This window comes from Lepidochelys kempii, chromosome 7 (genome assembly GCF_965140265.1).
Source record: "Lepidochelys kempii isolate rLepKem1 chromosome 7, rLepKem1.hap2, whole genome shotgun sequence".
Lineage (NCBI taxonomy): Eukaryota > Metazoa > Chordata > Testudines > Cheloniidae > Lepidochelys > Lepidochelys kempii.
The window spans coordinates 82,582,733-82,609,791 of NC_133262.1; the positions used below are offsets into that span (position 1 = coordinate 82,582,733).

General features: G+C 40.5%; 1 protein-coding gene across 1 annotated transcript in view; it reads left to right on the top strand.

Annotated features, from left to right (window-relative positions):
* HK1 (hexokinase 1) overlaps nucleotides 1-27,059 on the top strand; it is a 68,033-nt gene that overhangs the window by 21,347 nt on the left and 19,627 nt on the right. Inside the window, exons 3-12 of the mRNA XM_073353512.1 lie at nucleotides 1,107-1,255; nucleotides 9,337-9,456; nucleotides 12,896-12,991; nucleotides 14,271-14,370; nucleotides 14,462-14,645; nucleotides 18,614-18,769; nucleotides 21,510-21,743; nucleotides 23,656-23,960; nucleotides 26,670-26,818; nucleotides 26,930-27,049. Coding sequence (XP_073209613.1) covers nucleotides 1,107-1,255; nucleotides 9,337-9,456; nucleotides 12,896-12,991; nucleotides 14,271-14,370; nucleotides 14,462-14,645; nucleotides 18,614-18,769; nucleotides 21,510-21,743; nucleotides 23,656-23,960; nucleotides 26,670-26,818; nucleotides 26,930-27,049 — 1,613 coding nt within the window. The remainder of the gene's footprint in view (nucleotides 1-1,106; nucleotides 1,256-9,336; nucleotides 9,457-12,895; nucleotides 12,992-14,270; nucleotides 14,371-14,461; nucleotides 14,646-18,613; nucleotides 18,770-21,509; nucleotides 21,744-23,655; nucleotides 23,961-26,669; nucleotides 26,819-26,929; nucleotides 27,050-27,059) is intronic.

Below are 27,059 nucleotides of genomic sequence, written 5' to 3' on the forward strand. Positions count from 1 at the left end.
TTGCATTACTGTAGTTTTCAGGGAAATTTAGCTCCCATGAATGAAACTCTTGGTTTATAGGTTTCAGAGTAACAGCCGTGTTAGTCTGTATTCGCAAAAAGAAAAGGAGTACTTTTGGCACCTTAGAGACTAACCAATTTATTTGAGCATAAGCATTATCATACACATTGTAAGGAGAGTGATCACTTCAGATAAGCTATTACTAGCAGGAGAGTGGGGTGGGAGGGAGAGAAAACCTTTTGTAGTGGTAAACACCCATTTTTTCATGGTTTGTATGTATAAGAACATCTTCTGTATTTTCCACAGTATGCATCCGATGAAGTGAGCTGTAGCTCACGAAAGCTTATGCTCAAATAAATTGGTTAGTCTCTAAGGTGCCACAAGTACTCCTTTTCTTTTCTTGGTTTATAGTTAACTGTGTTCCAGTGTAAGTTGGAGTGATTTAAGGCTAAATTGTATCCAGATGCACCAAAACTTCAGATTTCTCCCAGAAATACTTTAGGTCCCCCTGGAAAGACTCTTCCTCTCAGTCTGTGCCCTCCCCCACAGAAACACTCTTTAATCTTCCACACATCATGATTCCATTCCTTCCAGATTTATGATGTTTTCAGCTTGCTCCTCAGATCTTCCTCATTGAGTCTGGTGAGCTTAGTCATGATGCCTGAACCCTGCATCCAGTGGCACTTGCCAGTAGCCCTTTGTAAGATCCATGGTGGTAAGGTATCAAGCTCCTCCCAATTTGTCTAGGAGCTCATCAGGCCTGGGCATGGGGTAGGCATCAGATACAGTGATAGCATTGAGCTTCCGATAGTCCACACAGAACTGGATCGACCCATCCCTGATTGCTGACCACTACTCCGTTGCCCTCTCTCTGGATAAGCCACACTATTATATACTTGACATCACTGATGTTCAGTGTTGCTATGGCAGTAATCTTAGGTTGAATTGCAGGGAATTAGCTTGACATACTGTGTATAGGCATGCTGGAGATAGAACTTATTTGCCATAAGCATAGTACATGTATTTATGCTTTGTACATAGATTGATGTTTCATAGGTCAGAGCCATTTAACAATTCTGATTACTTGAATCTTGTCTTCCAAATAGAGAAAGGAGATTTCATTGCATTGGATCTTGGTGGATCTTATTTTCGAATTCTGCGAGTGAAGGTCTCTCATGAGAAAAAGCAGACAGTACAAATGGAAACTGAGATTTATAACACACCAGAAGATATCATGCATGGCACTGGAACCCGGGTAGGTTTCTTTTCTCAGGGATACTTATCTAAAATATTAGATCTTTTACATTATCATTTTAAAGAAGTGTAGAAAGAAAAATCTTATTAATGCTTTAATATTCAAAATTATGTATTGAACTCTCTAATTCTTATTGATATTAAGAATAAATAAGCAGCCTTGATAATTATCCAAGGGAACTAGAATACAGCCTTCACTGCACAAGTCACTTCCTGCTAAGTTTGAATTTACAGTTCTAAACCAATTTCTGTGTCTTACCATGTTCTGAAAATGTATGGGAACAGGGCTGAAAAACCTCCCAGTCTTTATAAATGATTAGCTCAATCTACCTTACAATTGAAATGTAGGGCTGTGCCTAGAAGCAGATAAAGATTGGTGACAGGACCAAGTATTCATCCGCCTGGAAGAGGACTCTTGCATGAAAGAGTATGAGGACTGTAGTGTGTTTAAAAAAATATATATACTGTAGGTGGCAAAGTGTTTTATCACCAGATAAATGTGACTTGGTGGTGAATGCTGTTTGAAACCGGGTAGGTGTAATTTTTTCAATCTCCTGTGTTCCTGGAATACCAAATTTGCCTGTGGAGAAGCATTTACTATATGGTCAGGAAATGGGATTACAGAGAATATTTTACATATATATAAATACTCTGCTCCACTGTAACACACATTATGGGATTTTCATTGTTGGGCAAATACAGTTTTTGCTACCTCTCTTTTATTTCTTCATAAGAAGGAGGAGCCATTGAAGAATGTAAAGATTGCCATTTAGAAAATTCAAAGTCCATTTTTTAAAAGTTGAAGAAATGGTTGTAAAGGGATTTCCATCCTCTAATTTTTGCAGATCTGATGACAATTGTTACATAGTTATGATATACAGTATCATCTGATGATCACTCAAATTATTGGGATTAATTTGTATAACAGTTATAGTGATATTTGATCTACACTACTACTATTACAAAGGTTTAAAAAGTTGTGTGTTTTATTACTTTGGCTAGATTGAATGGGTCGGGATTTATCTGAAAGCATACATTGATGTTCATGTACATTTTTAAATTGATTTATGTTACGATTTTTGTGGAGAGGTGGTGTTAAAACTGTTGGGAGGTTTCAGGTGGAAAAGTACCAGGAGAAATGGGTAGACCCATGGACAGTCTGCAGTATACATTTAACACATACAGCTCTACTCTCTCCTTATCACTTTCCCTAAATTTTGATGGTGGCTCTGCCATTCTCCTGACCCCCAGCCCCACATTCCACCGGTGGCTGGTTGTATGTTTTTTTTTTGTTTTTGTTTTTTAAACAAAACAGTGACAAAAAAACGCTAAAGGGTAATGCTGCTGCCTGTTACTCCCTGTGTGATCAGCTGGGTGGCTTTCCAAATGTGTTGCTCAATAGGGTGACCAGATATCCCAATTTTATAGGGTCAGTCCTGATATTTAGAGCCCTGCAATTCTGCGGATATCCGCAGATGTGGTTGTCCGTGGACTATTTTTGTGGATAGTGGGTTGGATGCGGATACAATCACACAAGGCTGTGCTCACCAGTGACGCCTGGCCCGCAGTGTCCGGCTCTGGCAGCTTGGGGGGCACAACACGCTCAGGGCCAGGAGCCAGTGGCTGGGGCTGGGCAGCAGGCTGAAGTCGGGGACGTCCAGCACCTGCTCGCTGCGCTGCTTCCCGTCCAGCGGCTTGGACCCCTCAGCAGCACCAGCATCCTCATCATGGCCTGGCCCGGCAGCACTGGCTGCGCTCCCGCCTGCCGGCTCCTCGGCAGTGGGGCCTTCCCCCAGCTGTGGGGATTGGAGCAGGTGGGCCCTGGCGCCACACCCCCTGCCCCGCTATGAGGCAACACGCACTGCTGCTGCCGTCGTTCGCGAGCCCCCGGGAGCAGCACGTGATGCGATGCTCCTTCCCCCCAGCCTCCGCACTGCCTCTTCCCTGCAAGACACACGCTTCCCCGCTTGCTCATCTCCACTCTCTCCTCTCCCCACCCACCAGTCGCTTGTCCTTATGAGACAGCTTGCTGGTGCAGCTACACGGAAAAGACAGCTAGTGGATTGCAGGTTGGATCGTGGGTTGATTCTGGCAGATGCAGATCCACATTTTTGTGTCTGCTAGGGCTCTACTGATATTTGCGGCTTTGTCTTACATAGGCGCCTATTACTCTCTACCCCCTATCCTGATTTTTCATACTTGCTATCTGGGCACCCTGTTGCTCCAAGATGTGCTACAGAAGTTGGGGATTTGGGTAGCTTCATGTAATCTATCAACTTTTTTCCTGGCCCCATGGCAGCAGCAGGAGGAGCTTCTGTGGAGGAGTTGGGCAATTGCCAGCTTTTCACAAGACTGCTCATCCTCTGCTCTCCAGCATCCTCTGCTGCTTCCCTTTCTGCCCCTAACTCAGAGGCCAATGAGAGACTGGCCAGAGCATGATTTTTCTCCCTGTTGCCACAGTGGCTACCACATGGCTTTTTGGTCTTGTGGGACTCTTAAGCATTTCTGGGATGCTTGAGGTGACATTTACGTTCGTTGCCTCTTTAGAATCCTGTGGCGGATTGGATGAAGAGAGATGGGAGGAAGAGTGATTCCCAAATCCTATCACTTAATCATGCTGATCGAACTAGCACACACTAAAAGTAGGGTGTAGCCACCAGTGTCATGAATGGCAGGAGGGTCTCACTGCTCAAGTACATGCTTAGCATCTTGGGTGGGTACGTTCTTGGAGTGACTAGCTCCTCTGTGGCTGCACTCTGTTTTTAGCAAGCTAGCTTGGTCAGATGTCTCCATGATATGAAATTTGCACCTGCAGCTTTAAGGGTATGTGTAGACATACCCTTAGAGAACTCAATGAGGATTGGAACCCATTGTGCTAGGTGCTGTACAAATACATAGTGAAAGGCTGTCCCTGCCCTAAAGGGAATTAAGTCTAATTTATGGCAAGATTCCACAAGCAGGTGCTGCAAACAATGGGAAAAAATAGAGGAGAGAGGGCACAGGAAACACTAAATGTGTATTCTTATTACTTGGGCTAGTGGTGTGCGCAGTTAGATGGTTAAGGCCAGTTAAATATGATTTTTAAAAGTAAGTCATAAGATAAACAAATAAGGCAACTATTAGAAGGCCCTACATATATTAAGAGACCAGCTGCCTGGGCTCAAAACTAAAAGGAATTGTCAAGAGGGCTTTAAACTGGGAAGAGAGGTAGGAACGGTAGTTATAACTGTACTCTAATGACTAGATACTCTCTAGTCTATCTAGATACTGGTAAAGAAAGAAATAAGCTGGAAAGATCATCAGAATTAGATCCATTTCCTTAGTTCTTGTATGACAATGTAAACATGACTAAAATTTTCAGTGGTGGTATGTTAGTGGCAGAATTCGTGCTGTACTTCTACAAGGGCATCTGAGGAAACTGATAGGCACTCAGGTAGTTAATGATTAAATGCTTTTGACTGATTCTTATGCTAGTGGTTCCTTTAAATTTGTGAACCAATTTCACAATTACCTGAATAGCTGTTCCATTGACCTTCTGAACAGGATTGGTTACTAGCGCTCGTTAACCTCAAAGATTTATCCTCTTAAATCCCATTCAGATTAGTGGAGGAATTGTGAATGATGACTTCATGTCTAGCTGGCAGAGCTTATTTTGAGATTTTCCATGTTAGTGTATTCAGACTTTTATCCTTCCCCATCTGTCAGATACAGACATATTTCGCTTTTATATAAGTAAATTTCATTTAATCTCCTGTTGAAGTCTCGGGCAAAATTCCCATTTACTTCAGTTGTGCAGTATCAGGCCCAAAGTTTCTAGAGATTCTTCCAAGTCAGTCTAAAGAGCTAGAGCTAATTTAAAACCTGATTTCTGTATTGATCTTTATACTCAACATCCTACTGAAATAGTGTTTGAGTCTGAGCAATACACATTTAGCTGTTTTTCTGCTGGGTTCCTTATTCCTGAAGTTTACTCTAGCTCCCTAACTCTCTCAGATCTGTAAATTCCTTCCAATTAGACATTAACCCTTAAAAAAATACTGATTTGCAAACTTCCAGCCAAATGAATCCTTCGGAGGACTTGTGTATGAGTCAAAGTGACACTTTGGAAAAAATCATAAACCCAGTAGTAATAAAGATGGTAGCAAAAATTGTAAGCATGTATCTCTCACTTCGTTACTCTGCCTAACAATCCATTTCTCTCTCCTATAGTTCGTTGGTTTAGTTTTATTTTTTAATCTGGTACAGTAATTCCCGTACAATATAAATTAAAGACACTCCTGACTGTGCTTTCATACTCATAAAAGCATAGCTAATAGCTAGTTAATGCACTTGATTTGCCTGTGTAGTTTTTATGTATTAAAATACCTTTTATGCTGTAAAGATGTGCTCTGAGCCATTGGTGCACATTTTGTGGTTTCAGCTCACTCGGGCGTTTAGTGAGGGTGGATAGTTTAGCAGTCTAACAATTACATACAATATATCTATACTTCTTGGAACCACAGGTTTAAATCCTGTCAGGTTGCCCTTCATCTTCTCCAAGACAATGCATGGAGTTCCACAAAACTCACCGTGTACAGTAGGGGATCTTTTTGAATTAGAATTTAAAAAGCAGGGCCTGTGTCCTCCTGGTGGCCCTGGCTGTTTGCCTGAGAGCAGGAGTTTGTATAGGGTTTCCAACTTGCACAAAACCAAATACCCTTGCCCTGCCCCCTGCCTCACCCCCTCTGAGAACCTGCTCCTTCTCACTCCATCCTCCCCTCCCTCTGTCACTTGCTCTCCCCACCCTCACTCACTCGCTCATTTTCACCGGGCTGCCTCTGAGGGCTGAGGTGTGGAAGGGGGCTCTGGGCTGGGGCTGAGGGTTTCGGAGTGCGGGAGAGGGCTCTGGGTTGGGGCAAGGGGTTGAGGTGCAGGGGTATCTGAGGGCTCTGGCTGGGGGTGCAGACTCTGGGGTGGGGCTGGGACTGAGGGGTCAGAGGGCAGGAGGGGGATCAGGGCTGGGGCAGTGGGTTGGCGGGGGGGGGGGGGGGGAGTGAGGGCTCCTGCTGGGGATGTGGGATCTGAGGTGGGGCTGGGTATGAGGGGTTTAGGGTGCAGGAGGTGGCTCTGGGCTGGGATCAAGGGGTTCAGAGGGCAGGAGGGGGATCAGAGCTGGGACGGGGTTGGGGCACGCGGGGGAGCTCAGCGGTTCAGGGTCCGGGCAGCGCTTACCCCAAGCAGCTCCCAGAAGCAGCAGCATATCCCCACTCCAGCTCCTATGTGGAGGCATGGCCAGGCAGCTCTGTGCACTGCCCCGTCCGCAGGCGCTGTCCCCACAGCTCCCATTGGCTGTGATTCCCAATGGGAGCTGCGGGTGTGGTGCTTGGGTTGGGGGTAGTGTGCAGAGCCCCCTGGCTGCCCCTATGGGTAGGAGCCAGAGAGGGGACATGCTGGAGGGGGGATATGCCTGCTGCATCGCGCTGCCAACCAGACAGTCAAAGGCCTAGTCAGCGGTGCTGACCGGAGGTGCCTGGATCCCTTTTCGACCAGGTGTTCTGGTTGAAAACCTGGTCACCCTAAATTTGCACCAGTGTCCTTGGCTAAAATGTCCTCTTCCTGGACTGTAATTTAATGAGCTCTCTGCTTGTTGTTCACCTGGCTAACCCTAGTGGGGGCAACATTTTAGTGGTGGTATGTATAGTTTGGAAAGCACTTCCACTTGGAAGACAATATATAGATGTATAATGTATTATTACTGTAACAACTCATTTTATATGAACTGTAATACTCTTTTGTTTAATTATAATTCTTTTTATCTCTCATCTGGACAGCTGAGCATGATGTTACAAAAGTGAAGCCTCTTTGATTTCCTTTGCTTTCTTGTTGTGTATGAGGGTACTGGTGCTCTCAATTGCAAAAGATTATAAATTGCAGTGTCCTCTCTGAAATGACCATAATAAGGCTTAATCAGATTAGCTCTTATTTTAGTTATGTGTTTAATGTAGTCTAGTAAGTAGAAATGTCATGCAAACCACTTTTTGGTTCTTCTGAACTGAATAGTCTTGTAAAAAAAATCCCTTTTAAGTTTCATATTTGCTGCTGTCTGTAGTATTTCCTTTATCATTGTGGGATCTTGTAAATTATTTTGATTACAGCTAGTTAAGTACATGGCAACCTACGAGTGATAAAAGGGCTATTTTGTAGTCTCAGTCAGTAGCCCTTGAGTGCTGGTATTTTTCCAGGTTTGTAGTCTCCAAAGAGTCACAATGTGAAAGAAATATAATCTGCTGATACAAGGGGAGAGATTTGTTATAGGTCAATTTGAGGCACAGCCAGCCTTTTGTACTGATAGATATGAATATATTTCTTTTGACATTTCAATCCAAGGAGCTGAGTCAGCTCTATGGTGTGCTCTGTGTATTGCTGTATAGTTAATCACTTTGGCTGGCGGAATGGTCCTCAGTAGACTGTGCGTTTGATGATCTAACTGGAGGTTTCATAGTAATTGAAGAGAATGATCACACACACACACACACACTTTCCATGTGTACAATTTCTGATGTCAGTAAACTGAGAAGTGAATAGCCACAAGAATGAGTGGGTAAAGCCAAGGGGGGATGGAGATGGCAACGACAAGTGTCTCCTGCTGTCTCCTCAAAAAAGCCCAGTGTAAGTTAAAGCTTCCAGAGTCCGCTTTCATTCATGCTACACTTCTTAGCTGACCTCTCAACCCATCTACTCCTATTTTTCTGGCTTTTTCTGGGAGAAACAAACCTGAATGTTCATTTATGGTGTCCTGCATCCTGGCTAGCAGCCCCAAATGATTGTCATTTTAGCAGCTAAGCCATTGTATTAGATATAGATTTGTTTGTTGATATCATTGCTGGTGCAGAAAATGACACTCGAACCAATAAAGTTCATAATACCCTCGTTGTAACTGACTGACCACTGATAGGTTCGGCCAATCATTTCAGCATTCAGATGGAGTTTGGCCACCGATAGTGTTCTGGACTCTCTTGTTAGGTGTCATCTGAAAAGGAGAGATCTGTTAAAAGATGGAGCATCAGTCACTGGCCTGATTTGCAGCACAGGGAGCAGGTGTATGGGTATGCTCAAACCAGACTGGCGCTCCAGTGCTTCTTATTTTGAAAAGGCTATGAAGTGCTTTGACTCTTACCTGGTTTGAGATTGGAGAGTTGGACTACCATAGTAAGAACCCCAGTAAGGGGTTCCCTTCCGCAGTAAGGGGGGAAGAGAGGTTTTCTAGTGTTGCCTGCCCTGGCCATCTTGTCTTGCTGTGCTGTCCTGGCTTTTCTCTTTGGCTTGCAGTAATGCTGTAGTGCTTGTCACATCTAAGGAGCTACAGTACTGGAGATGTCATCAGTTGACAGAATGTACCCTGCCTGCATAGCTTGGCATTTTAAAAATTCTGTTTCCATCACAGTTTGTCCCTTGGAGCATGTGCAGTATTTTAAAAATCTGTTTTTTTGTTTTTTTTTTAAATGAGACGATGTTACTCAAGGGTTCAGTCCTGCAAGGTTCTGCTGTTTGTGGTCTCAATCTAACAACGCTTCAAGGAATATGAATAGTTTAATTGACTAAAATGATTATTTCAGCTGCTTAAAGTTAAGCTTGTGTTGATTTGCTGTGTCAGCTTCTTGTATGATCAAATGCCAAATATAAGCCCTTTCAGGTAACTGCATTTACCTAATAAATGTATTATTAATAATCTCTTAAAAGAAACTGATTTTTTCGTCTCATCAAATTATTAATAGATGTGTTATACTAAAGAGGCACTTTCCATCATTTTAAGTTTTGCATTTTTTAAAGAGTGGTGGGAAAAAAAGTTAAGTAGAATTTGCTAAAAGAACAATTTCTTTTCCTTACTTATTGAATATTGAAATATTTATCTATTTTGCCTTAATTTTAAAGCGTTATCAGTTCTAAATGACACATGGAAAATGTCTTTTTAAATTTATGAATTGGTTGTTTATAACGGTCACTTTAATTCTTTCCAGTGTTTCCTGTGAGGGTCAAGGCATATTTTTTCCTGAAAACTGTCTTTCTGACTATTGTCATTTTATGTTTCTCTTTTTCTTACAGCTCTTTGATCATGTTGCTGAATGCCTGGGAGATTTCATGGAGAAGCAACAAATCAAGGACAAGAAATTGCCAGTTGGGTTTACATTTTCTTTCCCTTGTAGACAATCCAAGCTAGATGAGGTAAGAATATTTCAGAATTTTATTAATGTAAGCAGAAACACTGTGCTATTAACCCTTCCCTCCTCTCCTCCCTGTCAACAAACAAGCAGTATTTCAGCTGGCCTGACTCTCAGTGTAAGAATCAATTATTGAATATTTCATTGTAGTACTTCATCTCAAGATGATTTAAAAATACTTTTTAACAAATGACCAGTTTCTACTATTTTTCTGTTAACCTTTTAGGTTGAATGATGATGTTTTAATTTAAAGTATAGTATACGGGTTATAATTTTGATGGCCCAATTCACCAATACTTGCTCATAATGACTGCACTTACTCATTGTGAGTAAAAATTGCAGAAATTGGTCCTAAGTTAGGACCTAAGCTTGAGAGGTGGTGAGCACCCTTAGCTTTCTTTGAGCAAAAATGGGAGTGTAAGAATCAGTCCACTAGATTGGAGTGGGGGTGGAAAGCTATTTGATATGGTTTGAAAACAAACATGGCTACAGAATGAAATCTGTCTGGCTGTATTGTTACTCTGAATGCATAATGATTGTTATGTGATTCCCTAAACCACAGAGTGCTCTGCAGTATTGTATTTCTGCATTATTTCCCATCTTTTACTTCAGATAAGTAGAATGCCTCAGTGACTTGCTAATACAGTATTGCTGTAGAAACCATGTACTAATGCTAATGTACTAAGAAGTAATGAGAGTGCACATATTGATAGACCTTCAATATTCTAAACATAACATTAGTACTAGTTCTAAGGAGCTAAATGCTATGGAGAATACAACAAATCACACACCTTGTCATATCCCTCTGGACATAGAGGTTCCAGCAGAAATTTGTAGTGTAGACTTGGTCTCAATGTGTGACCTTGGGCAAGTAATTTACCCTTCCTGTGTGTGTCCCCATCTTTTAAAATGGGGATAATATTTATCTCTCAGGACTGTTGTGAAGGTTATTCACTAATGTTTTTAAGAGATCTTTGGATGGAAGTTGCCCTAGCAGTGCAAGGCACCTACTTTTAATATTCATAGTGCATTTCACATTGCAGAATGGGGCCTGTGCTGGCAGGCAGAGGGTCATTTAGTTTCTGAGTTTAGGTATAATTAGAAGTTCCAGAAGGAATATACTTTTCCAGACAATGTCCTTGTAATGAGAGCAGTCTTCAGGGAGTTTATAGAGTTCAAACAGCAGCTGGAAGCTTGTCAATAAAAGAAGCAACTGCATCAAGCTGTATCCTATGTCAATCATCAAATGAGAATTAGAAGCAGGCATATGACTGAAGAGTCTCATGGATAGTATCTGAGCTTGAGAAATATCAACTGTATATTTAGTGCTTCACCCGGCAAGAGCCTGAATAAAATGGATAGTAGGAATGTATAACCCACGAGACACAACACAAGGGCAGAGGTCAGTGGAATTATTTACATAGTGTCATACATGTACATGGTACCATATAACAAGCAAAATGGACTAGTCCAAGAACAGAGTACCTGTACTGAAGAGTTTCAGTGTAGCAGCCGTGTTAGTCTGTATCTGCAAAAAGAACAGGAGTCCTTGTGGCACCTTAGAGACTAACAAATTTATTTGGGCATAAGCTTTCGTGGGCTACAGCTCACTTCATTGGAGTGTATACTTGCAGGTTGTGGTCTTGCATTGAAATATGCAAGGCTGGACCCCTGCACTCACATGGAGGCCTATTGACTTCGGTTCTGGAGGATCTTGTCGCAAGTTGTGATGCTTCTTAGGGTTCTGAGACACCTCGCTACTGAACCCTGTAACACTTATGCATCCCTGTGCCCTCTGCTGATTGGCACCAACAGGTCCCTAGGTCACACAGGTTCCTTAATGACTTGTGGGCAAGAGCAGTTATTTAGGAGTTAGTGACAGACTATATACATCTTGCTGTGAAACGAGCACTGACGTAAGCAGAGCTGCCATGGCAAACCTTTCTCCTGTATCCACTGAAATAAATACTGTCCAATTTTGAGGGGAGAAAAATTTAACCTTCTGAAAGAATGTATAGGAAGAAGTGGTAGCCAGCTTTTAAGAGGAGAACCTTGCAGACATGCAGGAGTATTAGATCATAGACCATTTGTAGATTTGTGTATTAACTCTTTGGAAGGCACTCAGACTCTGCTGTGGTGGGTGCTGCTATAAAAGCCTGGATGGGTGGATAGCTTGGGCATGTGAGAGAGAAAGAGAGGAAATAAATGATGCTAGTTTGTATCTTCTTTTTTCTTTTGTTGATCAGCAGCTCTTGTCTCCTTCCTCCTTTCATTATTATTTATAATTTATTCACTAAATGCCCCAAAGTGAGCTAGGCGCCATCCAGATACAAAAAATTAGACATGGTCTTTACCCCGGAGAGCTTACAGTCTAATTAACACAATTACAGACCAGGTGATGGGTTAGGAATGCAATACAAGGGAGGGTTTATTATTATTATTTACTATTTGATCCTTGCTTCCCACTTTTGTTACTTTATCCCATAGTTAGCCATCACTGCCTTGATTATTTAGTGAGCCTAGACAATTGTCCATTGTTAAGTAATTTAAACCTAACATTTATTCAAATGCATCTATTTATTTTGTACCTTATTTTTGCTTAATTCTGTTTAGTTTTTTTATTTTATTTTATTTTTTACCCTTTTTTTCTTCCTCTTGAGTCTATTCCTTTTCAATGTTTAAATTATTTTAACCCTTATTGTTTTAAGGCTTTTCTTTCTAATTAACCCTTGCATATTATGTTTTTAAATGATTTTTTAGCTTAGTCATTTGTGATTTTTAAAAATCACATAATTGATCCTTGCATATTTAGCTTTTTGAAAATATTTTAGCCCACTACCTTTTTAAAAATTGTTTTTAACCCTTGCCACATTTCTAATATTTCAGTTTATTTCAACCCTTGAACATTTTCTTTACAATTGCAAGATGCTCATCCTCCTCTCTCCCTCCTGATGCAAATCAGTGATGCCGGATGCATAGCAGTCTGATTCCTGGCACCATCTCCGCTGATCAAGTCTTTCTCTTTCCCTCCACATGAGTTTACTGTCATTCTTCTTTGTCATGCCTGCATGGTGAACCCCCTCTGGGAACTGCAGCATCCTAGTGCCTTAACGGGAGAAATGGGAAACTGGAATGGGTCTTAGAGAAGGAAATCATTCAGGAACAATAATAATCAGTGGAACTTGTAGAAAATTTGAAACTTCAGCCAAGCTCTCTCACTCTTTCACACAAAATCTTTGATGGAAAAACTTTCCCCATTTTTCAACCAGCTATAGTAAGAAACAAAGATTGCCAGTCACATCAGATTAAGATGCATTGTCGGGGAAAAAGAATGACTATCCAAACCCAGGGATTTATAGATTTTTTTTGTTTGTTTTAGAGAAAAAGATAATTTTTTTGTTTGGTTTAATATTGTACTTAATGTTGCTCTCCTTTTTTATTAGGGTATTCTGATAACCTGGACAAAACGCTTCAAAGCAAGTGGAGTTGAGGGAGCAGATGTAGTAAAGCTGCTCAACAAGGCAATCAAGAAACGTGGGGTAAATTTGTTTAGTCTTTTACATACATATGTACGCATATATATATATATATATATACACATACACACACACACGCATATCACATTACGGACTCTAGAAAATCTCTCTCTCTCTTTGTGTGTGTTTGTGTGTGTGTGTTTACTCACACACACACAAAAGGCTTGAGAGACAGAGATATTTTCTAGAGCCCATAATGTGATATGCAGTGGGGAAACAAAATAATTTCATAGTTCCTATGTGAAAATTTACAATAACTTTAATAAAATTACACATCTCATCATTACACCATTTGTGCCATGAAGCAAAAATTAAGTTACTGTCTCACAATAGTTAACCTGAAAGCTCAAGCAATTTTATCACTCTTGTTAAATGTGAAATTACGTGTATCACCGTGCTAGTTCTCTAGCAGTATCACCCTGTAGCTCAGCAAATTCTCTTCCTGAGCAACTACTTACACATCATATGACTATTACAATCAGGTGAGCCTACTGATGTCATAAAGTGTGACTTGGTCTGAAAATGGAACTCTCTGTTGAAACTGGATACTTTTTGTTCTATTTCAGTAGCAGGAAAACCTTTGATAAGTTGATTTTATCTTCACCAAGACATGCCACTATGTAATCAGTTACTATTTCAGACTTTGAGGAAGATAAATAACACCCCAAATGAACTGATTAATGGAAATGCCTTGATTTTTATTATTTACCGATTACATGCATACATTATAATCTTTACTCAAAGTTTTCAATTAATATTAATTAAAGAAATCTTTACATCAGACATTCAATAGGACAGTTGGAGACTCATGGACTCCTCAAGAAAAACTTAGCAAAACTTTCTATTGTAAGACAATTTGATCTCTGCATCATGTAACTGTGGGTTTTTTCCCTTTTCAGTTACTAGGGACTTTATATAAAGACAGAATCTTGATTTCTTAGGAATTACTCTTTTACTGTTACTTCTCCTTCACCTGGAACATTAATCTTCTAGTGCTCTTGCAGTCTTCTGCAAATAAACTTTATTACCAACACAAGATTGTGACTTCAGATGCACAATAGGCAGGAAGAGTAGGGGTGATTTTCTTAAGAACAATATTCCTGTTTACAAGCAAATACTGTATCTGTAGTAATAGAGAAATTGATTGATATAAGCAGAGTTGTCTTTAAATATAATGTTTTTCAAAGTTCTGTGGGTCAGTGACATTTTACATTGACGTATTGATATTAAATTTTTTAAAGAAAAGTGTGTGATATAAGTAAAATTCTCTTTTCTCTTTCAGGACTATGATGCAGACATCATGGCTGTTGTAAATGACACAGTAGGAACAATGATGACCTGTGGGTTTGATGACCAGCGTTGTGAAGTTGGCTTGATTATAGGTGACATTCATTCCTCTGCTACAGTGGACATACTGCATTTTGTTTTTTGTTGGCTTGTTTTGTTAATATCTGCTAGTATCTTTTCCTAAAGGTACTGGCACGAATGCCTGCTACATGGAAGAAATGAGGCATATTGATCTGGTAGAAGGTGATGAGGGGAGGATGTGCATTAACACTGAGTGGGGAGCCTTTGGAGATGATGGGTCACTAGAAGACATCAGAACTGAGTTTGACAGGGAGATTGACCGTGGATCCCTCAATCCTGGAAAACAACTGTAAGTGAGACTTTCATTTGCTTATTTAGTGGCACAAAATGATTGAGACTAATCTATAAAATCACAGTAGAGCAATCTCAGGATTAGGCATTTTAGTGAGGCAGGTATAGGAAGCAGCCTGTGAAGTCTGTTACATTTAAAACTGTTCCACCTTGTGGTCTACAAACCATAGGCCAGGGGAAGCTTTGAGATCTTACTGAGGGATGGACAAAATGAAATATAACACCCCCCCCGGACTCTTGCCCGTGGCTCAAGTGAATTGATCCAAAGCCTTTTTATTCTAAAGTCCTGTTCCTACACTGGCTGACCCCACCATCACAGGTCTTCAATAAGATTGGGCCTCATTCTTTTCCAATCCAGAAGTTTCCAAGCAAATTGCCTTTTTTCCTCTTCCCTCGCTGTGAACTTCCAACAGGTCTCGACTCCTTTCTTCGCTTAATACTTCAATAGGCCCAAATTCCCACTTCACCACATTCTTAACCTGTTAAAGTTTGGTTTACAGGCCCAAAAACTCAGGCACTTGCTGCTGTGCTTTGACTCCAATGAATTTAAATATCTTGCACTGAGAGATCTCAGTGAAACCAGTGATATTTTTTTTTCTTCTCCATCCCCCACACCACCTCTCTTCTCACAGCTATCTATATGGCTCATCCCATATACCTGTTTTCCCTTTCAAACTTCCTGCACCCTCAGCAGGCTCTCAGACCTTTGTCCCATGTAAATCACCTCTCTGCAGCAGGCTGTAAGAATTTCGGTGAGTCTAAGGTTGGTGAAGGAGAACAAATCAAGTTGTACTTTGGATGGCTCTCAGGTCTTTTAGCTTTTGGTGTCTCTCTGATCTTCAGGCTGGATTTACAACTTTCCTGCTGGAATTTATTGCTGCCTGGTGGCTGCTTTAAACTTGCGCAGCTGGTTATGACTCCAAGTAGAGACTGGGTGCAGCAGAGGATTTGGATCATGGTTCATAGAACAAATGTGGGCTGTCTGAACTGGGCAGAGGGAAGCAAGATAGCTCTGTTTTACTACCTGGTAATTAATGTGTTAAGATGGGGACTGCAGTAGGTGGAGGCACTGGTGCTAGCTATGCTGATAATATGCCCATAAAGCAGTGGGGCTAAGGGAGGTTTAGTACTGCATGTTTATGAACCATAGAAAAGGAGGAGGAAACACTCCATCCACTGAACTTTTGTTAGCACTTGTGAAATCGGTTCCTGAGACACCATTGTATTCAGCATCATTTTTAGTCAGGAATATCTCTGATTCCCCTGTACTGTAGCCTGGAAACCCCCTACCACACAGCCATGCATTTCCTCCCTTTCATTACTGCATGGTCTCTAAGTCTTTTGCTTCTCAGTACTCATCATTGTTTGGTCCAGATAGAATCCTGTTGCCAGAGATTTTTCCTTGTAAACAAGCATGCGTACACCCACCCAAATAGCTTTACTAGACAGGCTGGGTGTGGTTACAGCGCCCCATCTAGCCTGATTGTTTGAGAGTTTATTACTGGTGGAATAGACTTGTCATTCATTTTACTACCACCTTGGTCATAGCAATATTGTCAGGGTTGGTCCTTGATAAATAGTAATGGTTATAGTTCTTTCTTTCTGTCTTGGCTTGTTCATTTTCCAGGCTTGTCTCAGTGATCACTGAGGGAGTCCATTTTACAGTATTAAACAGCCCTATTACAGTGCAATACTTGCTATAGAATGCTGGCTAATGTGCTAAAGTTAACCAGAATGATCTCTGTTATTTGGTTTAATATGGAAGAACGATATTTATAAATTGTCTTTGATAGTTGGCACTTAGTCTAGGCTTAAGAGGTTAGAGAAACATTTTGCATGCTGCCATGCACTTGGAAGGGTTAAAACAACAGTTAAAAAGGGGAATGAAGAAGCACTTGTCTCTTTGCTAGAAGAGTATGGTGACAGTTCAGTAGATTCTGCTTCTGTCATTTTGTTTAAAGCTACTCAGATCAGTATTTGAACTGGATCACATAAAACCCAGTTAGTTTGCTCTTTACTTCAAAACTATCCTGTAGGCCATTGAAAAGGATAACTTCCCAGTGAGTCTCAGGTGCAGGGTTTTGTCTGAGGGCTGGTCTGCTCTGCAAAGTTACATCTCTCATGGCTGTTAAAATCCACACCCCTGAGAGATGTAGTTAAGTTGACCTAACCCCCAGTGTAAATGGTGCTAGGTCAGTGGAAGAATTCTACAGCCTCTTGAAGAGGTAGATTACCTACAGCAGCAGGAGAACCCCTCCCGTCACTGTAGTAAGCATCTACACCCAGGGGTGGGCAAACTTTGTGGCCTGAGGTACCAAGTTGGGGTTGCGAAACTGTGTGGAGGGCCAGGTAGGGAAGGCTGTGCCTCCCCAAACATCCTGGCCTCTGCCCCTTCCCACTTCACGCCCCCTGATTGCCCCCCTCAGAAGCCCCCCTGCTCCTTGTCCCCTGACTGCCCCCTCCCGGGACCCCCGTCCCTAACGCCACTCCTGGGACCACACCCCCTATCCGACCCCTCCCGCTCCCTGACTGCCCCAACCCCTATCCATACCCCTGCCCCCTGACAGGCCCCCTGGGACTCCCATGCCTGTCCAACCCACCTGTTCCCCATCCCCTGACCGCCCCCCAGAACCTCCGCCCCATCCAACCGCTCCCTGTCCCTTGATTGCCCCCTGGGACCTCCTGCCACTTATCCAACCCCCCCGCTTCCCGCCTCCTTACTATGCCACTCAGAGCAGCAGGACTGGCAGCTGTGCTGCCCACGCAGTGGGACGGGGGACAACGGGGGAGGAGCCGGGGGCTAGCCTCCCTGGCCGGGAGCTCAGGGGCCAGGCAGGACGGTCCCACAGGCCGGAAGTGGCCCGTGGGCCATAGTTTACCCATCTCTGATCTGCACTGAAGCATTTCAGTGGCACAGCTGCAGCAGTTGTGTTCAAAGTGGAGACATAGCATGAGTTATGGATATCATTGATGCTGATGTTGAATTTACTTGTCAGTTTCAGTTCAGTCTAATTTCCTGCATTCAACCTGTGTTAGCACAACCTTGTGAAATTGTTTGCCCCGCCTCATCTGAGGCAGCTAATGTAAAATAAAATCCTATTAGCTTGTTCATTATCTTAATTATCTTGCTGGTAAGGGTGGATGAGTAGACACTATTCCTGAGCAGGTACCTTTCCGTGATGACTTTGAGGTTCTGTTAGCACCCACTGCTGCTACTTTGCCCTGAATCTCGTCTGAATCCAACACTTGGTTTAGTCGCACCTTTGCTTCCAGTGCCCTCAGTAGCATCAGATGTTACCATGTTGTGCTGACTGTTCCTTGTCAGCTCTAATTTAGTATTATTTCCTGCATTTAGAGTCCATAGTTAGCCAGCCCTGCCTATCCCGAATCCTGATCCTCCTTGTCTGGTTCTGTTGATGTGCTATTTTCAGAACTATTACTGTTGACTCAAAAATTCTCATTGTGTCATGTGGTGGGGGCATTTATGTACATAACAGTCCAGATTTTCAGCCAGGCCTTAGCCCAGCTTCTCTGCTAGCATGTATTTGCAGTTCTGCTCTTGCATGTATTTGCAGGTGCAGACCATACCACTAAGTATTGTAGATCAAGCAGGTGACTTATAGATGCAAATCAGGTACTGTACTTAACCATCTAAGTGACAGAATTTCACCCACCATTATTTGCAGATGCATTTTTGGCCTCTCTAAGGTTTCTCTGTATAATGAGGGCACTTTCCACTCATAACCCTTATCCTGTGTCTGTCACATATTTGAATGGTTTTAATTCACTAAATGATATTGCCGGAGTTGTAGCAAATAGCAGCATATGGTTTCTCCTCTTAGTAGAAAAGATGGGAGGTAGAAAAGCATCAAAGGTGACTTACTTCTGAACTTTAGATATAAAGTCTGAATCTGAGAATTCACTGTGAAAACTTTCAACTTGTGTATTTTTTTGTTGTTGTTACAGATTCGAGAAGATGGTCAGTGGACTGTACATGGGTGAGCTGGTCAGGCTTATCCTTGTAAAGATGGCCAAAGAGGGGCTACTGTTCGAGGGACGAATCACTCCAGAGCTTTTAACCAAAGGAAAATTTGAAACGAAACATGTGTCTGCCATAGAAAAGTGAGCAACTCATTTCTTGCTTTCTTTCTTTCTCTTTTTTTTTCTTTTTGTGATTTGTAAAAGCATCAGCATGTATGCGATTTTGTGGCCATCTCTTCCTTTCTTAATTCTTTGCTGGCCATTTCTTATTTGGCAGTGGCTTGGGAAGTGGGATATAATAATCTTGGTGGCTGCTGTGTGAACAAGGAGTTTCAGGGCAGGCTCTTGGTTGGGCTGTTGCAAACAGCCGCTTTCTTACTGTAGTGTGAACAAGTAGTGTTTGTCCAATAGCAGTGGACTATAAATGTACTTAGTCTTGCCTCCCACAACCTTTTGGCTAATGTTCCTACATTTACAGAGTTCTGGGTCGCAATTGCCAAATGCGTAAAGTAAAGCTGGGACATTGATCTCAAATGAACCTAAAACTTAAGTATAAAATTAGATCTAGGATCTGATTCTTATTTACATGAGGGCCCCCTTTACCCTACTCTGGGCAGTGTGACGGGATCTTAAAGTTGGTTTAAAGGTAATTGCATTTGCATCCACTTTAAAGTCCACTTACGTTGCCAGAATTGTGTAAAGGGGGCTTTAGTGTAAATGAGAATCAGATCTCAAATCTGTTCACCAATTTAATATGGGAGCTCCAGTTTAGTAACGTACTTTATTAACTCAAAGTGCATTTATTAATCTCATTGGGAGTTCAAGCACCACTGCCATCAATAGTTATTGTTGTGTGGTGGACTCCACTATTTCCAAACAGAGTCTCTTCCCGGAACTGACTACCTGAGTGAGTGGTATGCTACCCGTGCCTACTCTTGTTCGTGTTGGCATTGTGCATTTTTGACAGCATTTCTGGCAGTTTGCTGACTGTCATCCTTTCAGGAATGAGAGGTCAAAAGTAGAAACTAGAAATACCGATGTGCTGATGCACTTTGCCATTCTAAACCACTGTGCTTTCTGGGGTAGGAATGATAGTGAAGCACAGTCTGTCGGCATGCCTGTGGATGTGTGAATATTTTTGAAGTGCTATCAAGTCCTGGCAGGTGGTTTGTGTTTCTACTGAAACCTATCTCTACTATCTAGAACATTGCAACTACCATGTATTCCACCATGGTGTACCAGAAACATATTCTCCTAGCATGTGATTAAACCTGCTAAAAGCCTTGCTTAGTGCATCCCAGTAAATGCTTGTGTGACACCCTCTCCCATCTCCATATTACTGTCATGTAGAAAATAAATAAATGTGAAAAGTATACAGAGCATCCCATCCAGTAAACAATAATAAATATTACACTGACCTATAAAATATGATGTGTTGAATGTGACAATGTCAACACCTTTTCAGTCAATGCTTTTCAGTCACTACCCATTTTTAAAATTTGTGTGACTGTATAATACTCTCCCTGAGCCAAATTTTTAAAAATCTGTTTCTGATTTTTGGGTCTACAATTTTTGGTGTGATATTATGGGAACAGTCAGTAATTTCTGAAACTTCTGTGGAGCCAACTTTCTTTCCCTACACACCTCCCTACATCATATTCCATAAGCAACTCCACGTTAAAAGTGAAAATGGATTCAACTTACATTCACATGCATGTATAATCAATAGAAAGCTGAGTGAAGAGCATTAAGATATTTTGGTGGTTAAAAACCATCAGGTGAGAATCACTGTGGAAAATTTCAGCACAAAAGGTTTGACAAAGTTATAAAAGTCTGAAAAACATGCTTTAGAATGAAAAATGCTATAGCCATCTCTGTTCACCCTGGCCCTAATTCAGGAGACATTTAAAGCATGTGAGTATGGAATTACTCATGTGTTCCAAATTAGGAAGATGCTTAAGTAGCTTGCTGAATGGCGGCCTCCGCTTATCATTCAAAATTGTGAATTAGTTTATAATTTAAAAAAGTCAACAAGTCATAAAGAAATTTACTCCTGGCCTGTTGAGGTGTACAGCTGAGACGCTTACTAGTTCCCTGGGGCAATTAACCAAAGGAACTTTAATGGCATTGCTGCTGTCTTTTTGCTTTGGAGGTGATAAACAACTAGCTTCCCCAGGCTTCTCCATGTCTTTTACTATCCTGCTCTTACGTGTACATGCCATGTTATCAGGTAACACTTGGCAGTAGCAATATAAATATGATTGCCATAATTCAGACATGTGTGAAGCCAAACCAAAACGGCGGACAAAGTCACTAGAGAGTAAAATTGCTCATACAACCTGGCACAATGAACAAACTTGCTCCCTGTTGGAGGTGAATCTTATAAACTCATCTTAATTAAGACGTGATACACTTTTTGTCAAAAAATGTACTCGATGCCCAATGGCAAACAAATTTGGAGGGGATGAATAGCATTTAAATACATATACGAGAGTAATCCAGCATTTTAAATATATATACATGAGTAGAATAGTATTGACAGAACTGGTGGTAACAGAATTGTTGAAACTACGTTGTACCACTGATAGAAATGATTTCATAGACTGTATATTTCCATTGGGCTTTACTGAAAAGCTGAATATTCTTAGCAAACATTATTTTGGCTTTACTCTCCCTTGTTTTGTACTTTGTGATTTTTGGAGTCCAGTTAATAGAGAGATTGACGTGGGCTGATACGGCCCTCAACTGCTTTTTCTAAGATCCTTCTGAGACTTTCAGAACACTGTCATGTGGCAAAGCACTTGACATCAGATCATATTACTTCATTATGCATTTTATAATTTAATGATAAAGAGTTCACTATTTAAATTCCTGTTTGTAGAAGCAAAGAAGGTCTGAATAAAGCCAAAGAAATTTTGACACGTCTTGGGGTAGAACCATCCCATGAAGACTGCATTGCTGTCCAGCACGTCTGTACAATTGTTTCATTCCGTTCTGCTAATCTGGTGGCTAGTACTTTGGGTGCGATTCTGAATCAATTGCGTGATAATAAAGGAGTAACCAGGCTGCGCACCACGGTGGGTGTGGATGGTTCCCTTTACAAGATGCATCCACAGTAAGTCCTGCTGTTTCTATAATTAACATTTTGGCATCTGTTAGGATTCATATTTTGCAAAGGTCAGACATGTAACATGAGGCCAGCATCTTGATGTGGAGTCGTGAATGAGATAAGTAAACAGAAGTTATGTGTGTGCATATGTATATTGAGAAATAAACATCTCTATGGAGAAATGTTGCCTTCAACTGTAGGACTATGCTGGTAATTCAAAGGAGCCTAAGGGAAGTAGGTAACCAAATGTCACTGAAAGTAATTGGATGCCTGATTCCCTTATGTGCCTTTGAAAGTCCCAGCTGTAAAGGACAATTTATTTGATCAACAATACAGTTAAATATCCAAAGACTGTACTTTTGTGTCTGTGGACTGGGGTCTGATGAGGAAACCCCAGTAATAGAATCTTATTACTTGTTTAAACTGAATTGTTCTGAAAATGTCTTTGATAACCTCATTTCTCCAGTCTTCCCTTGCTTATACCTGGAAGTTAGAAGGAAAAAATAGCATCTGCCTTTCCTTGTCCTTATAAAAGCAGCTTATTTGTTTCTCTATTTCTAAGCTGCATTTTTATAATGTACTAGTTCAGATTTATGTAAACTTGATAGAGGAGGCACTTATTTTTTTAATGTGTATCAAAGTTACCATGAGGCTTGTTTACAGTTACTTGAAGATATTCTAGTTCTAACAATTAAACCAGTGACCAAGGCTTTGGTTCTGCAGACACTTACCTGTGAAGTCATTGGGTTAGAGTTAAGCACGTGCATAAGTGTTTGCAGGATCAGCACCAAAACCACAAAATTGACAGAAATAACAACAGTGCAGGTTTGATTTTTTTTTTAGTATTCTTCGTGTACAAAGGCTGGAATGGTTTTCATGAGGTGATAATCTGTTTCATACATTAGTTAAAAATTAGTCCTAACAAATGGTTTTACTCTAATCTGCAATACCATTGAAGTCAGTATCAGAATTTTGGTGTACACAAAAGCTGGAAATGTGTACCACCTCTAATGAAAAGTATCTAGTTGGAAAAGTTAATTACTTAAAATATTTTGATACTGCTTAGGGGGGTGGAGCATATAGTATAGATACATTGTAAATGGAACATAAAGCAGAAGGATCAGTATTGTGTGTGGAGTATTTTTGGAAGAAACAAAAATCTTTACATTTCTTAAATCTTTTTGTGGAAATTTTCTGGTATTTTGGTGAATATTTTTTTTTAATTTTTTTGTTCAAAATGAAAATATTCCCTGAAAATGTTTGTTATGGAAAAAACTCCATTATTTTTATCACCTCTACTAGATGTAAGATATCTAGTGCATGCTGTTTGTTTGTTTTCTGGTGGTTTTTTAGTTTATAAGCTGATATTTTGAGCTTTTTTAATTAATTTTTATACGTTTCCCCTTAAGTATTAAAAATAAAAATAAAAAATATTGTGATACTAGCTAAAAGGAATCTGTAGTAACATAAGAGATGCCATAGTGGCTCACACCATAGGATGATCCAGTTTGATCCTGATATATCCTTTTAGGAGGAGGATATTCTGAGAGTTTTTTTTTTTTCCAGGGCTTTTGCTAGGATTTTATCTGAATTCAGGAAAAAAAATCTGTCTATGGGATGAATACTTTTCCACTCTACCCTTTCATCATGATGATTCCTTTTACATTGGAAGATATACTTCAGCTTGTATGATATGAGGAAAAAACTGCCCAAGGAGGCTTGGGGTTGGTGCATGCTTGGTTGGGGCACTTGAAAGGAAAACCCCATTGTGCAGCAGAAAGGAGGGATTGGCAAATTTCAAAGACAGAAAAACTAATCTATTTCCCATGCTCCTTTCATGTTTTATAGCCAGTGATGACCAGTGCAGATTTTTGAGCTGACCAGTGAGAGATTATGGTTTTACGATCTTCTCTTACAGATATGCCAGACGCTTGCAGAAAACAACGAGGCGATTAGTTCCTGACTCTGAAGTGCGATTCCTTCTGTCTGAGAGTGGCAGTGGAAAGGGTGCTGCAATGGTCACAGCAGTAGCATACAGGTTGTCTGAGCAGCACAGGCTGATAGATGAGACTCTGGCTGAATTCAAGCTTACTCACGAGCAGCTGTTGCAGATTAAAAACAGGATGCGAACAGAAATAGAAGCTGGGCTGAGGAAGAAAACTCATGAAAATGCAAAAGTAAAAATGCTGCCTACCTTTGTTCGCAGCACACCAGACGGAACAGGTAGTTTCATTATAATTGATGCAAGAGCAGCATGGTAAATACTAGGGCTGTCGATTTAATTGCAGTTAACTCATGTGATTAACTCAAAAAAAGTAATCGCAATTAAAATTTTTTATCATGATTAAAAACATTAATTGCGATTAATCGCACTGTTAAACAGTAGAATACCAACTGAAATGTATTGCATGTTTTTGATGTTTTTCTACATTTTTAATATATTGATTTCAATTACAACACGGTATACAAAGTTGACAGTGCTCACTTTATATTATTATTTGCACTATAAAAATAGCAAACAAAAGAAATCGTATTTTTTAGTTCAACTCATACAGGTATTGTAGTGCAATCTCTTTATCGTGTAAATGCAACTCACAAATGTAGATTTTTTTGTTTTGTTACATAACTGCACTCAAAAACAAAACAATGTAAAACTTTAGCACCTACAAGTACACTCGGTCCTACTTCTTATTCAGCCAATCACTAAGAGAAACAAGTTACTGCTGCCAGCTTCCTATTTACAATCTCATCTGAAAGTGAGAACAGGCATTCACATGGCACTTTTGTAGCTGGCATTGCAAGGTATTTACGTGCCAGATATGCTAAACATTCGTATGCCCCTTCATGCTTCGGCCACCATTCCAGAGGACATGATTCCATGCTGATGACACTTGTTAAAAAAATAATGCGTTAATTAAATTTGTAACTGAACTCCTTGGGGAGAATTGTATGTCTTCTGCTCTGTTTTACCCGCATTCTGCCATATATTTCATGTTATAGCAGTCTCGAATGATGATCCAGCAAGTTGTTCATTTTAAGAACACTTTCACTGAAAATTTTGACAAAACACAAAGAAGGTACCAATGCAAGATTTCTAAAGCTATCTACCTCACTTGACCCAAGGTTTGAGAATCTGAAGTGCCTTCCAAAATCTGAGAGGAATGAGGTGTAGAGCATACTTTCAGAAGCCTTAAAAGAGCAACACTCTGATGCGGAAACTACAGAACCTGAACCACCAAAAAAGAAAATCAACCTTTCTGCTGGTGGCATCTGACTTAGATGATGAAAATAAACATGCATCAGTCTGCACTGCTTTGGATGGTTATTGAGCAGAACTCATTATCAGCATGAACACATGTCCTCTGGAATGGTGATTGAAGCACAAAGAGACATATGAATCTTTAGTGCATCTGGCACATAAATATCTTGCAACACCAGCTACAATGGTGCCATGCGAACACCTGTTTTCACTTTCAGGTGACGTTGTAAACAAGGTGCGGGCAGCATTATCACCTGCAAATGTAAACAAACTTGTTTGTCTGAGTGATTGGCTGAACGAGAAGTAGGACTGAGTGTACTTGTAGGCTCTAAAGTTTTACATTGTTTTATTTTTTAATGCAGTTTTTTTTGTACATAATTCTACACTTGTAAGTTCAACTTTCATGATAGAGATTGCTCTACAGTACTTAGGTGAATTAAAAATACTATTTCTTTTGTTTTTTACAGTGCAAATATTTCTAATAAAAAATAAATATAAAGTGAACACTGTACACGTTGTATTCTGTATTGTAATTGAAATCAATATATTTGAAAACATAGAAAATATCCAAAACCATTTAAATGGTATTCTATTATTAACAGTGCGATTAATCCCACATTTAATTGCAATTAATTTTATTAATCACACCATTAATTGCAATTAATTTTTTTAATTGCTTGACAGCCCTAGGAAATACATAGCAGACTTCCAGCCAAGCAGGACGCTGTGGTGGAAGAAAACAAAAACCATAAACTTGGAGCTGAAATGCTAGTTTGTAATTTAATGAATTGGATTCAGCTAATGGATTTGTGTCTGGAGTATAGTCTGTGTTCACTACAAAACTCTTAAACCACCAAAAAGAGGAAATTCTGAGTCAAGGCTATAATTCCTCTTTTAACACAACATCTTCTGTAAGTTAGAGTGGCAGTTGTGAGCCTATACATAAATATAAATGCAGCTCCCTGCCCCACTGCTTTCCGTTAGTTGAGAGCTTGCAGGTACTTTTGCCTCCTCTAGTACTTGGTGCAAAATCTGTAAGTCAGTGGGAGTGTTTCAGAGAACTTTTGAATCCAGTCCATGAAAAGTGGCTGGTTCCATTCTCATCACTCCTAGATAGCAATTGACACATCAACCAGTAGAGGCAGCCTCATGCTTTCTCTTGTCATCCATACACAGCAGAGAGAAAATGGCCACTCCCTTTTCTTCTTCCCTCACCTCCACTATCCTGTCTCAAGCACATGTACTGCTTAAGAAGACCCCACTCTGCAATTGCTGAAGCAGGAACATAGCACCATCTGCTGGCTTCCTGGAGATTCTTCACTTTTTAGAAAAAAGAAAGGGAGTACTCCTTTTCTTTTTGCGGATACAGACTAACATGGCTGCTACTCTGAAACCTGTCACTTTTTAGAGAATGTGCAGTTGAGCATGTGCAGGGGCAAAGACCACCCAGTTGCTGTTGTCTTTTGAAGGAGCTAAGTGGCAATGTATTTCTTCTGCTCCTTTCAATAAGCAGGGAGAAGGCTTAGAATGAACATGAAAAATCTTTAAAGCCTTCAGACGATTGAGAGAACTTTCAGAGCCTTATGCCAAAACTCCTGCCTGGAAAATGAAAAGTGGACACCTGCTTATGCTTTTTTTCTGTGTTCCTAAAATGTATAAATACTTTGTTACAGAGAATGGAGATTTTTTGGCTCTCGATCTGGGAGGAACAAACTTCAGAGTTTTGCTTGTGAAGATCCGTAGTGGTAAAAGGAGAACGGTTGAAATGCACAATAAAATATATGCTATTCCTATAGAGGTCATGCAGGGTACTGGAGAAGAAGTGAGCATTTCCATTTCTTTTTAGCATTATCACTTATTTTCAAAGAATGTGTAAATATATATTTAAATAAATATGACTAATTGTAATAATGTTTATATATTTCTTTTTAAGCTGTTTGATCACATTGTTAGCTGTATCTCAGACTTCCTGGATTACATGGGAATAAAAGGCGCACGACTTCCCCTTGGCTTTACATTTTCCTTCCCTTGCAAGCAGACCAGTTTAGATGCTGTAAGTTTTA